Below are 14,476 nucleotides of genomic sequence, written 5' to 3' on the forward strand. Positions count from 1 at the left end.
TTCTGCTCAGGTCATGATCCCAGGGGCCTGGGAACTAGCCTGGCGTGTCTGTTTCTCCCGCCGCCTCTCCCCCTGGTTGTGCTCCCTCTCCCCCTCTTTCCAATAAATAAATAAAATCTTTAAAAAAATACAATTCATCTTGCTTCCCTTTTATAATAAAGGCGATCTTTAAGGAGAATTTGAGAAAATCATAGTCGACCATTTTGACATGCTTGAAAGCTGGAGCAAACATCCTTTGACCACTCTTAACGGGATTTGTTTTTTTCATTCACGGTGGTGTGGGGGAAGCTTCGAGTAAAAAATCTGGTAACTAATCAGCAATTTGCTTACATATTAGTGAAAATGGAAATGACTCTGATGCTAACGGCGAAGAAAATAACATAGAGAGGCATAAAACATAAATATAGATAGATATAGATATATAGATGTATCCAGGAATTGTTCTAAAAAATTCCGTACTTGGCGAGAGGCTGCTACACGTGGGAAAATTTAAAACAAGAAAGTGATCCTTCACCAATTCGGACTCACGCCTGTGAAACTGGTGCGTGGTGATGCACGGCTTTCTCGGTTGTCTCCTTGGAAACCGCGGCCTGACAGGTCCTCTGCAGGCGCCGGGAAGAGTGCCTGGAGGGGCTGGTGTTCTCAGGATGTCGACTGCGCCTGCGCTCGTCCACCGCGCCCTCGTAGTAAGAGAGGCCCGGATGGAGGACGCGGAGACGCGCCGTTGCTATGGCAGCTGGGTCCTCGCCGCCGTGGGAACAGGTGCTGGGGTCTCCCTCACCTCACTGTCAGAGCTTAGAAAGAGGAAGAGAGGAGAACTCCCTCGGCCATCTCTGTGACCCCAGCCGCTGCATCTTACACAGGCAGGAGGGGATACAGAGGGAGAGAGGGAAGGATGGTGTGGAGATATTTATGGTGGGAGAGAGGGTACGGGGGTAAAACGTCTGGGACAGCCGGGAGGAAAGGTGGTTAGAAGAGAGGGGAGAGTCTTTCTTTGGCGTCTGAGCCTTTCGAGTACGGGTTGCACGGCGCCTGCGGGGAAGTCTGGCAGCACCTTGCTTGGTTTTGTACAAGGGAAACCCCTCTGAGTGTACCTTAGTCTTTCATTTTTATCATTTCCTTTCCCCTCTCAAAGTTCTCATCCCCGGGAGAAAAAAGTCACTCCTGAAATGGGAGCTTCCGTGAAAAGGCTCAGGTGTTCATTTAGTGGATGGTACATGGGGAACCTGGACAAATTAATCACCTAATAGGTGTAACATATTATTTATTGTCAGACCTTGTGATGGAGTATGAATTTAAACACTTTTTACTCATGGGTTTTCGGTTTGGAAAGATGCAGCAAGAAGATCAGGCCAGATGGTCTTATGATGTGATTAGGGGTTAGCTTTTGCTTAAATGCTTATTTTGTATTAAAGCAGGTTCTCTTTGACGTTTTTTCAGTTCTCTTAGATTTTAAACAAGCCTACGTTTAAAAGGCTACGAGACAAGACTAGAGTCAATGAATTAGATTAAATTATTTTCGAATGTCTGAATCCTGAAAGAAAGTTGTCAAAAGTGTATACATACAGGCTTGGCTTAGACTCACACTAAAAGATCTGCAGTCACATCCCCGCATGGGATTTAGCAGACACCCAGGAGGAAGGAATTAATTTCTGTCTCTTACTACAGTTAACCTATTACAAGGGTGGTTCTGAACTAAGCCACTTACACAGATTTTTACTGATGATAAACATTGAAATTTAAATGTGTGGAACTCACAAGGAGTAAGTGTTAGGTGATTCAGTTTGTGTAAGATATACTTTTGTTCCAGCATGATGACTGTGTACCATATGGCCAGTACCCAGGGGATGATGATTAAAAGAACTGAAGGGGATTGGATATCCTGTGACGCATTTGAAAAAGGCTTAAGGGACTTGGTAACGAGAGTTTATGATTTATGTTTTTTGTTTACTTGGCAACCAGCCATGAGGTTTTTGAAGGTACAGGAGAAGGCGGCAGTGCAAATTTTATGCATCTTCATTTACTTCTCAGAGTCACTTCAGCTGTGGCTTTTCCTCTTTTTAATTATGGCATAATTGTATGATTTAGTAACACCTAATATGTTTGATTTGTAATCATTTTATTTCTATCTATTATGCTGATTCTTTTAGCGTTAGATTTGAGTTTTCACATGGGTGAGGTTCTTTGTAAATAATAAAGCGTAGCTAACAAAAAGTGCTCAGGTAACTATTTACAAATTCAGAACAATGTTTATTATAAAGTTAAAGGAGAGCACTGAAGAGTTCCATAGAAATCTTATTCTAACAATTAGTTATGTAACCTTAACATCTTAAAATGATAAATTCCAAGATCCCTGGTCTGAAAAGAAAGCTGATTTTCCAATGGCACTTGTGACTGTGAAAAACAGTATGATTTATATCAGTATTTTGGGTCACAATGAGTTTTGCTTTGTTCTGCATCATCCATGGTGCCCTTAACTTTTAATTAGTAGATAGTGAGATACAACAGTTGATGTGATTTAGCCTGTCTTGCAGCTCAGTGGTGGTAGATAAACTCACCCTGTAGTATTGATTTGGTTTCTCTAGGTTACCTCAAAGTATTATTGCTCTCAGCCTTTGCTTTACAAATTATTGAAACCTTACTTTGAGTTCTTTAAGAAAGTCCGTTTTGTATTCTTAGTATAAAAGAAATAAATATCTAGCAGGAATTATAGTTCAACTAATACTTTGGAAATAGTTGTAATTATTCAGTTGAATAATTAGGTTGAACGCTTAACATCTGTGTCCATAAAACTAACTTTGTCTTGAGAGGGGAAGGGTACCAATACCAAGCACTATTCTGAGAAGAGATGACACCAGACAATAATTATTTAAGTCTTGGATTTAATTATTCAGGAGCTGATCATTTGTTTCAGATTAAGCTTATCATGATAGTATGCATTTCCTTTTAAATTCTCTTGCTTTTCATCAGTTGTCAGTTATTTGCTAATTTGCAGCTTATAAAAAGTTTAAAATAAATCTTAAGGGTCACCTAGCTCAACAGTTTTGCTCTAAGGCTCTTTGCATTGACAAGGAAGGCAACACTTCTAATAGGCAGCTCACTTCATTTCAGGACAAGTTTAAAATGTAAATTCTGGGGGTGCCTGGGTGGCGCAGTCGTTAAGCGTCTGCCTTCCGCTCAGGGTGTGATCCCAGCATTCTGGGATGGAGCCCCCCATCAGGCTCCTCCACTGGGAGCCTGCTTCTTCCTCTCCTCTTGCTGGCTATCTCTGTCAAATAAATAAATTTTAAAAAATGTAAATTCTGTCTTATTTTTATTTTTTTCATTTTATTATTATTTTTAAAAATATTTTATTTATTTATTTGCGAGAGCATGAGTGGGGTGAGGGGCAGAGGGAGAGGCAGACTCCCCACTGAACAGGGAGGCCGATGTGGGGCTCGATCCCCGGACCCCAGGATCATGACCTGAGCTGGAGGCAGTTGCTCAACTGGATGAGCCATCCAGGCACCCCATTTTATTATTTTTAAAAAAGGTTTTATTTATTTGTTTGAGAGCGTGGAAGCACGAGTATGGTGGAGGGGCAGAGGGAGAGGGAGAAGCAGACTCCCTGATGAGCAGGGAGCCTGCAGTGGGGCTGGGTCCTAGGACCTTGAGACCATGACCTGAGCCGAAGGCAGATGCTTAACCGATGGAGCCACCCAGGCGCCCCTGTAAATTCTGTTATAAACTGCCAAAATTTGTCCCTGAGTTTCTAGCCCTTAACATTAGTTTTACTATTTGAAGGTATATAAGTCCAGTCTTCCTTTACCTAGCAGCCATTTCAATTATATAAAGCAAGGGTGCCTGGGCGGCTCAGTCCATTAAGCATCTGCCTTCTGCTTGGGTCCTGATCTCAGGGTCCTGGAATTGAGCCCCGCTTTGGGCTCCCTGCTTAGTGGGGAGTCTTCTTCTCCCCTCTCCCTCTGTGCTCTCCCTCCTTCTCTCTCTCTCTCTCAAATAAATAAATATTTTAAAAAATAATGTAAAGCAGTTGTCATGACTCTTGCATTTTCTCTTCTTTAGGATAATATTCCCAGGGTTTTCAGGTATTCCTCAGAGTCTTATTCTAAGGCATTTTACTCTCATAGCCTCCCTTCTTCCCTTCTTTCTTTTTTATCCCTCTTTCTCCTGGTTTGCTAGCCTCTGAATGTGTTCCAGCTTGTCTTTTGTCCTTCAAACTATAGCACAGGAAACTGGATACAGTGCTTCCCATTTTCTGTGTCTCACCCCTAGTCTTAGCGTGGAGTTCATTTACATTTTGGGTGTCCTCATTATTCTTTTCACTCATTTGAACTTTCTGTTCACTAAAGCCTATTACAATGTTTTTCATACACGGTATTGTGTATTCATACACAAAGCTAGTGCTTGTGCAGCTAGTGGAAAGGTGTTCTCCCACGTGCTTTCATTATTACTGGATGGTGAGCGGAGGAAGGAAAATAATGTATATCTCCCTTCAGTAAAATTGACAGCAGGTTAGGTGGTCTAGTCAGGTTTTCAGATAGTACAGTGAAGCCAATGGCCAAAACAAAGTTTGTGGATAATTTATTAATTCAGATAAAATATCTTTCATTTATACCCTAAAAAAATGTGTTCTTGACATCTGTACTTTCTGCCTCCAGAAAAGGGTTTTAGGCAACTTACTCTTGGTGTAGGAGCAAGAGAAGGCTCCTAGGTGTAGACACAGGTATACAAACAAGGTCCCAGGTGTTTGAGACCCTGAAGATGAGATTTCTATAGTTCTTTTGAGACTGAACCTAAAATTCTATGTACACTTAGAGAGCATTACTCTTTTTGTTTTTGTTTAATAGTGGACAATGTACAGATTATTGCTATATATTTCTACCTTTGGCTGCTTTATGACAATTGGATCCACGTAAACAATTTTCCCTCAACCTTTTTTTTTTTTTTTGAACAGATAAATTGACATCAGTTTGACCCCTGCTATCACTCCTCCCAGATTCTTCTTCAGGAACACATTACGTTCAGGCCTCTCTGGACAATTCCGTGCACTTCTGTGTTTGTTTGCTCTTTCTCGTCTTGTTCTCTTTGTCTGAAATAACTGGTAAACTCTTGTACTCAGTATTCAAAGCCCATCTCAGCTTTCCTTGGTATTTCCAACTTTAGACTGAGTTAACTGCTTTTTTATTCTTCCTCCCATTGTTCTTTATATATGGCTTTATTCCATTTATATACATTTTTAAATTTGTTTTTATTTGCATTTTAAATTTATGGGTTTTGTTTATTCTGTACCATACGGGAAACACCTCAAGGGCATAGGTCTATTTATAATCTTTATGGGAATGTATGTAGGAATATTGTAGGTGTTTAACAAATGTTTGTCAAAATTGTAATATATATTCACACACACATATATATATATGGTGTGCTCACCCACATGTACAAACACATATGGGTAAAGATTTATTTTCTTCTTTTGTTTGAAAAATTATACACAAAACAATTCTCAGGGCTAGGAACTGACCTCAATTTGTAGATAGCTTTAGAATTGTTTTCTTAAAAGTGACTGAATTTATACACCATTTTCATAAACAGTAACTTTCATCTGACATCCCTATTTTTGGTCACTGTTTCCAAATAGTATTAGTTATCACATTTTGGTTTTTTTGGTGAAAAATATATCTCATTTAGAGTTTGACTTTTGCAGAAATTAGCATTTACAATAGTTGAGAATTAACTTTACTTAGTTGAAAACTTTAACTTTACTCAGATCACAAATTATAATTATGCCGTATAAACTACTAGAAGGATTAAAAAACTGAGGATGGGAATTGATATTCAGGTTTCCTCCACTATTTGAAAGTTTACTTATCTTTTACGAAAGACCCACATCATTACCTGTTTTTGCTCACTGAAAGAAATCTGAAGAGGATTTTTGCTTTAATGGAGCAGTAATTGCTTCTTTGCTTTACGCCATTTTAGCTTTTAAAAGGTTTCATAAGAATGCTCTACTTTCAGAGAGTAGAGGAAACCTGTATTTGTTTTTATTTGAGCATAAAAAAATGTGAATGAGTGTGACTTAAAAGCTGAGTCATCTGCTCTGACCCAGACAAGGCGTTTCAGTGATTGGCAGGGGACGTGGAAAATCCTGCTCTAAGCCTTAGACAGTCTTCTTATCCACCTTTTAAAGTCTCCTTGTAAATACGTGTTTCAGGAATTTGGGGGGTGGAGATGGTGTTAAGGAGCAGTTCGTCTAGAAAATGTCTGGCCATCGTAGGTCTCTCTTTTAGGGTATACAGATATATGTTTATTCTGAACATTCCATGCTTTGTGTTTCTGTGTGTCGATTAGCTTATCATATTATCTCCATACTCCTTACTCGCCCTAAAGTTGACATAACATATACCTTATCTTTTTAAATCTTCTAGCATTATTCTTTAACAAACGGAAAATGGATGAAAATAAAGATATGGACTCAAAAGAAAGTGGAGAATATGAAGATGACTTCGAAAAGGACCTGGAATGGTTAATTAATGAAAAAGAAAAAAGTGATACCGGCATAATAGAGGTATATATAAATTTCCAACAGCATTCATAGTAATTTCATTAACAAAGTGCTTTGTAATTCTGAAGAAAATTTTGCGTATATTATGTCATCTAAACTTCACAAATTTCCTCTGATAAAAATAGAACAGGTATCATTATTTCCACCTTAGAGATGAGAAAATTGAGGCATAAAGAGTTTATATGTTGTGTCCTAAGGCGAGGGCTAATTAGTGAGAAAACAGGGATTAAGTTAGCACTTAATAAAGTTTAAGTTATAATTAAAAATTATAACTTATATAATAGAAATAAGTATGATTTATTGCACCAAAAGTAAAAACAAGTATAGTTAATTTCTACTTTATATAAACTTGGGTAAAATTGGGTTATACTTCTAATATAAATGAAAAGGGGGTTATACTTTCAATATAATGAAGTGAATATATAATGAATATAAATGAAAATAATATAATGAAATATATTTTAATATAAATGAAAATAAAGCAAATTCTCAAAAGACCTGGTCTTTCAGCTAATATTTGAAACCTTAAGACTGAATTAACTCTTCAGGGGAATGAATATAGAGAAGAATGTAGAGTCAAAACTGAGCCATAGGAATACCTGTAGGAAAAAGTGGATTGCTAGGTTTGCTTATCAGACATCTAGCAATGCTGTGCAGATTAGGAAAAAGTGGATCCATTAAATATGATCAGATACTATTTATCGGACATGTAGAATGGACATTCAGGAAAATGAACCAATTCCTGGATCACAGACAGTTCTTTTTCTCTCTTTATATTTATTTATATATATGTATGTGATGTGTGTATCTATATATAATTTTTGTGTGCATATATATGTGTGTATATATATTCATATGTGTGTGTATATGCTTATGTATATATGTATGAAATTAGAGTCAATAAATAGGAAACTAGTGAAGAAAAGATGTAAGCCTCGTATAAGAGTAGAGTAGGTGACTTTAGAAGGACAAAGAGCTCAGTAATTACACCAGAAGTCAGATCGAAGAAGGTTAAGGAAAAGAATATAAAAGAAAGAAGGCAGCAAGTCTTACATTACAAATTTCTCTTAATCCCATTTTGCTTTCTTATGCAATGCAGAGGACAAATGAGATTATATTTGAAAAAGGCAACAGAGTAAAAAGTTAAGATTTTTCGAAGATGGCTGTTAAATGGGAGTTTTATGCATCTTTAACAGAAAAATAATCAGAGTGAGTACAGGCAGAGATACCCAGAGTGGTAGGGTTGAACCGAAGTCTCATTACTGGTGGAGGGCTGTGAGATCCAGAGCACAGAGTGCTAGAGTTAGAGAAGTGATCATCATGATTCATTGTCTCATTTCGTAATTCATTTAGAAAATATTATAGTCACCTGCTCAAAACAGTGTTCTCATCAGTCTTACTCATTCCAGTGGGTGATTTTTTTTTTTAAAGATTTATTTTATTTATTTGACAGAGAGACAGCCAGCGAGAGGGGCAACACAAGCAGGGGGAGTGGGAGAGGAAGAAGCAGGCTCCCAGCGGAGGAGCCTGATGTGGGACTCCATCCCAGAGCACCGGGATCACGCCCTGAGCCGAAGGCCGATGCTTAACGACTGCGCCTCCCAGGCGCCCCCCAGTGGATGATTATAAGCACGTCTTCCTTTGAGGCTGGAGGGGAATCCCATGCCAGAGATAGAGACAGGGTTGAGGGCTGGGGGAAAATTTCATTGTAAAAAGTGGTAGTTTTTTTGCAGAGGGTTTTTTAATTTTTTGGCTTCTTTTGCAGTGGGTTTTAAAAAGAAGTGAAAGTCAAAGAATAATTAGAAAACAGGATACTGTCAGAATGAACCACAGAATCAAATATGGCTTAAAATAAAACCAATTGCAACGCAGAGAGCTTAGTTTAATCTTAGTTATTTGTTAGACATTTTAATGGGCCAGGTTTATTTGCTTATCAGACGTCTAGCAATGCTGTGCAGGTTAGGAAAAGGTGGCTATCAGAAAAGATGACCTTTGAGCGAGTAAAAGAGGAAGAGAATTTTAAGGGGTTGAAGAGAGAAGCAAGTAGTAGCTCCCATTGAATTGTTTTAGGAGGAAGAGAGGTGCCTGATAAAAAGAAAACAATATGGCAGGGGTGAAGTGTTTGTTTAGTCCGTGAGTGTGTGTGTATGTGGGAGAGATGTTAGGTAGGAAGCCTTTAATTAGAAACAGCAGATACTGTAGCGCAGGGTTTTGTGACGCGAAAATATTGATCTATGGTTCATGTGGAATTACACTTAAAAAAAAAAAGATTTTATTTATTTATTTGAGAGGGAGAGAGAGAGAGAGAGAGAAAGGAATTACCCTTTTTAAATGTAAAACCAAGTTGTATGATGGTGTTTAGCATAAATTATTGGGGCCTCTGAGGATAGTTGAGGAAGGGAAATGTCATCCAGAGATAAAAATTAACCTGGAATTTGGATATAGATCCTGCAGAAAATAGCAGCAATAATAATCTGAAAAGATTATAAGAACCTCAGAATGATTAGAACTTGACCAAAGACTGATGTTGTAATGATCTTGGAGAGAAAGATACTTTTTTGAAGAATACAAATATTATAAGGAGAAAACTTTTTAAAAATTCTCTTCTGAAAATTTACAGAGAGGAAAATTTTATAGAGGAAGAATGTTGAAATAATAATGTCTTAGTTGTAGTTACCCTTTCATTCATTAGCATGAAAATTTAAAAAAATATTAATATAGAACTTAGCAACATCAAATTCAGATTTAGGGTTAAATTTTTCCCAAAGTGCTGCTGTCACACGTATTTCTGGTGGGGTGCTCATCAATATGAATTAGAATATTAAGAGCAAAGTATAAAATAAGAAACATGTACATTTTCCCCTTCATAGAATATATTGCGTGAATATGAAATTCATTTTGTACTGTCTACATCTAAATGGACAAAGAGTCTCAATTTTTACTGAAAAAGAGAACTTCATATATTTTTTAGATGGCTTGTGGGAATGAAGAGAATATTAACCAAGAATTAAAAGACAATGAAACAGAAATGGAACACACCAAACAGCACTCTGATCCTGATAAATCCTCGAAGGGTGAGCTTTCACCAAGAAGAAATGACTTCATTGCTGTCCCGAGTATTCAACCTTTGGATCCCATATCAGATTCAGATAGTGAAAACTCTTTCCAGGAATCCAAAGTGGAAAGCCAGAGAGACCTGGAAGAGGAAGAGGATGAGGAAGTAAGGAGATATATTATGGAGAAAATTATACAAGCCAACAAGATTCTACAGAGTCAAGAACCTGTGAATGATAAAAGGGAGCGAAAACTTAAGTTCAAAGACAAATTAGTTGATCTGGAAGTTCCTCCACTGGAAGACACCGATACTCACCAAAATTACTTTGAAAATGAAAGTAGTATGTCAGGGAAACTGTCACAGTTATGTATTTCCAATGAATTTGGACAAGAAAATGTGCTCCTGTCACTAACTGATGGAAACTGTGAAGAAAACAAGGATAGGAAAATACTAGTAGAGAGAGATGGAAAGTTTGAACTTCTGAATTTACAAGACATTGAGAGTCAGGGGTTTTTGCCCCCCATTAATGCTAATAGTACAGAAAATGAACCTCACCAGTTGTCACCCAGATCTTCAAACTCAAATGTCAATGGGGCTAAGAAAGAAGAGCCTATAGCAAAGATTCATGCTATTGCTCAGTCATCAACAGAAGAGCCACTGGCTTATATCCCTCAGCCACCACCCAACCCCAAGACTCGCCCAAGCTCTGCTGCCTGCTCAGATCGAAGTAGGGGGAATGGGAAATCTAACCACAGGACACAGTCTGCAAATATATCTCCAGTGACCTCAACATATTGTCTTTCCCCTCGACAGAAAGAACTGCAAAAACGGCTAGAACTAAAGAGAGAAAAGCTAAAGAGGGAGGTGAGAACATAAGGGTGCATCATATTAAAAGTGGAATTATATTTTCATGTTTTATAAATGCAGTAGGAATTAGAATGGTTCCTCAAACTATTGGATATATTTGATTGCTTGTTTTGTTTTTCTATTGTTAGATTAAGTAGTTAAATATTAAAAATGCGTATTTATGGGATAAACGCCATGATTATCTTGGTCCTTTCTTGTAAGGATCACAAGCATAGTAATGAAGGACTTGTGTTAGAGGTAGAGATGTCAGTGAGGACATCATTTCATCCTTTCTGATGAGCCTCAGAGAACTGACTTCTGAAAGAAATCTTGGTGTGAGAGGGTGAAAGTCAGATGTCAGGTGGAAAAATGAAGGCATAAATTTGTTGGGATTTGGGAGGCAACAGGTAGATTTGGATTATAATTCTCTGACTTTTGTGTATATGTGTTTTCACGTATCTTCCATGCCTACAGTTCCTAGATTTCCGGGATTTTAGTTTTAGATTAAGAATGGAGCCTAATAACCTTAACAAAGTTTTCCAAAACGCCATCGCCATATGGAATCCCAGATGATGATGGTGATGATGATGATGGTGATGATGATGATGATGATGATGATGATGATGGTTTTGTTCTGTTGAGCAAGAAGAGTCTGTGAAGTAATCAAAGCATTTATTTGGGCTCTTAGGGATTGTAATCCAGGAAACACAGTGTCAACCTCAATCAAAAGTGTGCTCTGAATAGTGAGCCAGGAGTGCAGGCCTATAAAGGTAAAACCCACAGGGTTACGCAACTTGTTTTGAAAGAGTTATGATTGGTGATGGCAGAGTTTATGCTGACATCTAATACACATTGGCTATGTAGCTAACAGGTGTTACATTATTTCAGTCCACAGTACCAGGTGTAGGGGGGGGGGGTTTGCAACTGACAAGTTGCAGCTGACAAAAGTCAAAGTTCATGGTGGGCTGAGAATTGAAACAGGAGACTTGAAATAGGACACATGCATAGACCCCACTTCCTCAGTGTTCTTTCAACTCTGTGTTGAGTGCTTTTCCTAGCAATGATTACTTCATTTTGAATCTTCTTTCACATTTCCCCCTTCTCATCAAGATCTTTCTGGTAAGAAAGCATCAATGACAAATTTTTATGATCGTGCAATCCCATTTCATTGTCAGAGTGGTTGGCGACCTGCAACTTGCTCTGGCCCCATCATGTCTCCTGGAGGGCATTGTCTCTTAGTGGTTGATGCTTGATATGATCAGTAAGCATTCTAGGTGAAAGTCTTACAGCTACATTTGAGTAACACGGAGGTTTGAGGAAATAAGATGAATTTGATTAGGTTCTTTCTTCTTTTCACTCAAAGGGTAGATCTGATGAACGGTTTTGAGTCTTTGAACAAACATTATCTGAGTTCTGACAGGATTTGAAACACTGACCATGAAAAAAGCATTAACAGTGTTATAATAATGAATATAGAACAAATTAAAACAATGGTAAGTAAGCTAATTTGTAGCCCAGATCTTAAAATGGTCCCAATTCTGGTCAGGAGCCAACTAAAAATATCTGAGAATCTGAAATCTAACCAAAGGTTTTAGAGGATGGGATTAGAGACTTAGCAAGCTTAAAAATATTAGCACTTTCCAATGCCTCCTGATGGGACGTACTTACTCATGTCCAGCAAGAAGTATTAGTGATGACACAGACTCCACCTTGGGTCACAAGTAAATAACCTAATGCTATACTATTATTGAGGACAACACAAGATAAAATATCCAAAGACTTCCCCTGGCTCTAATGGCTCAGGGAGTGGACCTGGCAATTCTGCTGATGGTCCAAGAAAGATTTCTGGTCATGTACTCATTCCAAGCACCTGTTCCAAACGAGCAACTGAAGATTCTTGCAAATTGGGCCCCTCACTAAGGTTCTCTCTCCTGGGAGACCATGGCCTTGAGAATGCCCGCAACTATTATCTTTATATCCAGAGGGGTTTGTCCCCTGGATGATCATCTTCTTTCAGTTCTTTTAGTGGAGAGACTTCTTTTAGTTGAATGATTAGTTCCTGTATGGTCTCCTTTAGTAATCAATTTAAGGACAAAAAAAGGGGGAAGTTAGATAGCCCAGGAGGCACTGTTCTGCGGTTCTCTAGCTGTGTAGGGAGTCAGATGCCCAAGATTCTCCCTTGTAAGGGCAGACAAAAATGCATCTTGTAGGAGTGCAAAGTGTCTTTGCTTAGATCTGGTTGTTTATGGGCTCATTTTTTGGTATGGAGGGCATGGTAGGAGAAAACCAGGGATCTGTTCTATTTGAGCAGACAGAAAGAGGGTGGCTGTGTGTTTCAGATGTTAGCTGAATGAATCTTTTGCAAGGGGGATCCTGCAGCTAGAAGTGCCTGGTGGAGAACACTTGTTATTTGTGCCTTGGCATGTCTGCCAGAGCCAAATATAGGAGGCTTATAGCTCTTAATAAATTGTTGGACCATTAGAAATGTTTTTCCCTAGCATTTTGGGTGGTTAAAGTGAAGTAAAGGGGTTTTCTTTTTCTGGGAAGCAAAACAATTTTAACTTGATAGGTGAGGTCAGAGGGGACAATCTGGTTTATAGTGAAATTAGGGAGAAAAGTGAAATTATAAATGAGATGACCGAGAGTCTCCTGATCTTCCCTAGTGGGCTGAGAATGATGTACTCAACAGCCAGAAAGGTTACTAGATAGAGATTGCTATGGTCTGGGTTATTTGAATTATGGCATTTCTCTACCACTTAGTTCCTCTGCTTTGGGTAATAATAAGCAGGATCAGAAAATATTTCATGTTTTAAAAACAAACTCAAGTAGTCAAGATCACTGGGTACAAGTAGGATTAACAAAAGTGCTAAGATGCCTACTACAAAAAGAATTATTCAAAATATTTCATGAACATTAAGCATTAGCAGGAGTCTTTTTTTTGTTTTTGTTTTTTACATACTTTAACTCATTTAATCTTTTTTTTTATTATATTATGTTAGTCACCATACAGTACATCCCTAGTTTTCGATGTAAAGTTCCATGATTCATTATTTGCGTATAACACCCAGTGCACCATGCAATATGTGCCCTCCTTACTACCCATCACCGGCCTATCCAAATCCTCCACCCCCTCCCTTCTGAAGCCCTCAGTTTGTTTTCCAGAGTCCATAGTCTCTCATGGTTCATTCCCCCTTCTGTTTACCCCCCTTTCTTCTTCCCCTTCTTCTCCTACCTAGTAGGAGTCTTTTGTGAAGTTATACAAGCCTGGTACAGGTGCCATGTACTCCTTGTCCAAATGGTTGATTTTGAGTGGGTCTAGAGATTTTTAGTTTGAGATCTCCAGTGGGTGGGGATGTCCAGTCAGGTGAAGATGTCTTTTTTTTTTTTTTAATGAGAAATGATAATCCACAGGTCAATGCCTTTAAATTTAGCAGCACAGGTGTTAGTTAACAATAACTGATGTGGCCCTTTCCAGTGAGGTTGGAGGGCATCCTTGTGAAGGTGATATTTCCAGTAAACAAATCTCCGGGTGGGAGATATAATGTTGAAGATCTTTGTCTCCTGTGAGTGTGCTGGGAAAAGATTGCTCTGTGAGGCTGTTATTATTTCCAAGGATCTTGATAAGATCTTTACAATAGATTAGGAAATTTCCTTTCAGTAGGGCAGGCTCACAGATTCCTTGGTCCATCCTCATAGGTGCTCTGGTAATGATTTCAAAGGGAGACAATTAGTGTTTACCAAATGGAGTGGATCTTAGGTTAAATAATAGCAGGGGAAGGGCTTTAGATCAAAGCAGATAGAAAGATTCAATAAGTTTTGTCAATTGGGTCTTTATTCCATTTGATTGTTCTACAGTGCCAGAATATGGGGGATGGTATGTGCAATGAAAATGTTGTAATATTGGCTAGATATGGCAAATGGCCTGTAATATTTGTCCTGTAAAATGGCTCCCTCAGTCATTGTGAAGTTCTGAGGGTATTCCTCAGTTTGGAATTATTTTCTCCAATAATATT

General features: G+C 38.4%; 1 protein-coding gene across 4 annotated transcripts in view; it reads left to right on the forward strand.

Moving 5' to 3' along the window:
- The first annotated feature begins 696 nt into the window (after window positions 1-696).
- The window catches only part of CCDC181 (coiled-coil domain containing 181), a 33,607-nt gene continuing 19,827 nt past the window's right edge, over window positions 697-14,476 (forward strand). For all 4 annotated transcript variants that reach the window (XM_045797584.2, XM_087859020.1, XM_045797595.2 and 1 more), the window contains exons 1-3: window positions 697-863; window positions 6,426-6,565; window positions 9,534-10,481. In XM_045797584.2, coding sequence (XP_045653540.2) covers window positions 6,449-6,565; window positions 9,534-10,481 — 1,065 coding nt within the window. In that variant the 5' untranslated portion in view covers window positions 697-863; window positions 6,426-6,448. The remainder of the gene's footprint in view (window positions 864-6,425; window positions 6,566-9,533; window positions 10,482-14,476) is intronic.

The sequence above is a fragment of the Ursus americanus genome, chromosome 2 (genome assembly GCF_024610735.1).
Source record: "Ursus americanus isolate L20-20 chromosome 2, mUrsAme1.1.p, whole genome shotgun sequence".
NCBI lineage: Eukaryota > Metazoa > Chordata > Mammalia > Carnivora > Ursidae > Ursus > Ursus americanus.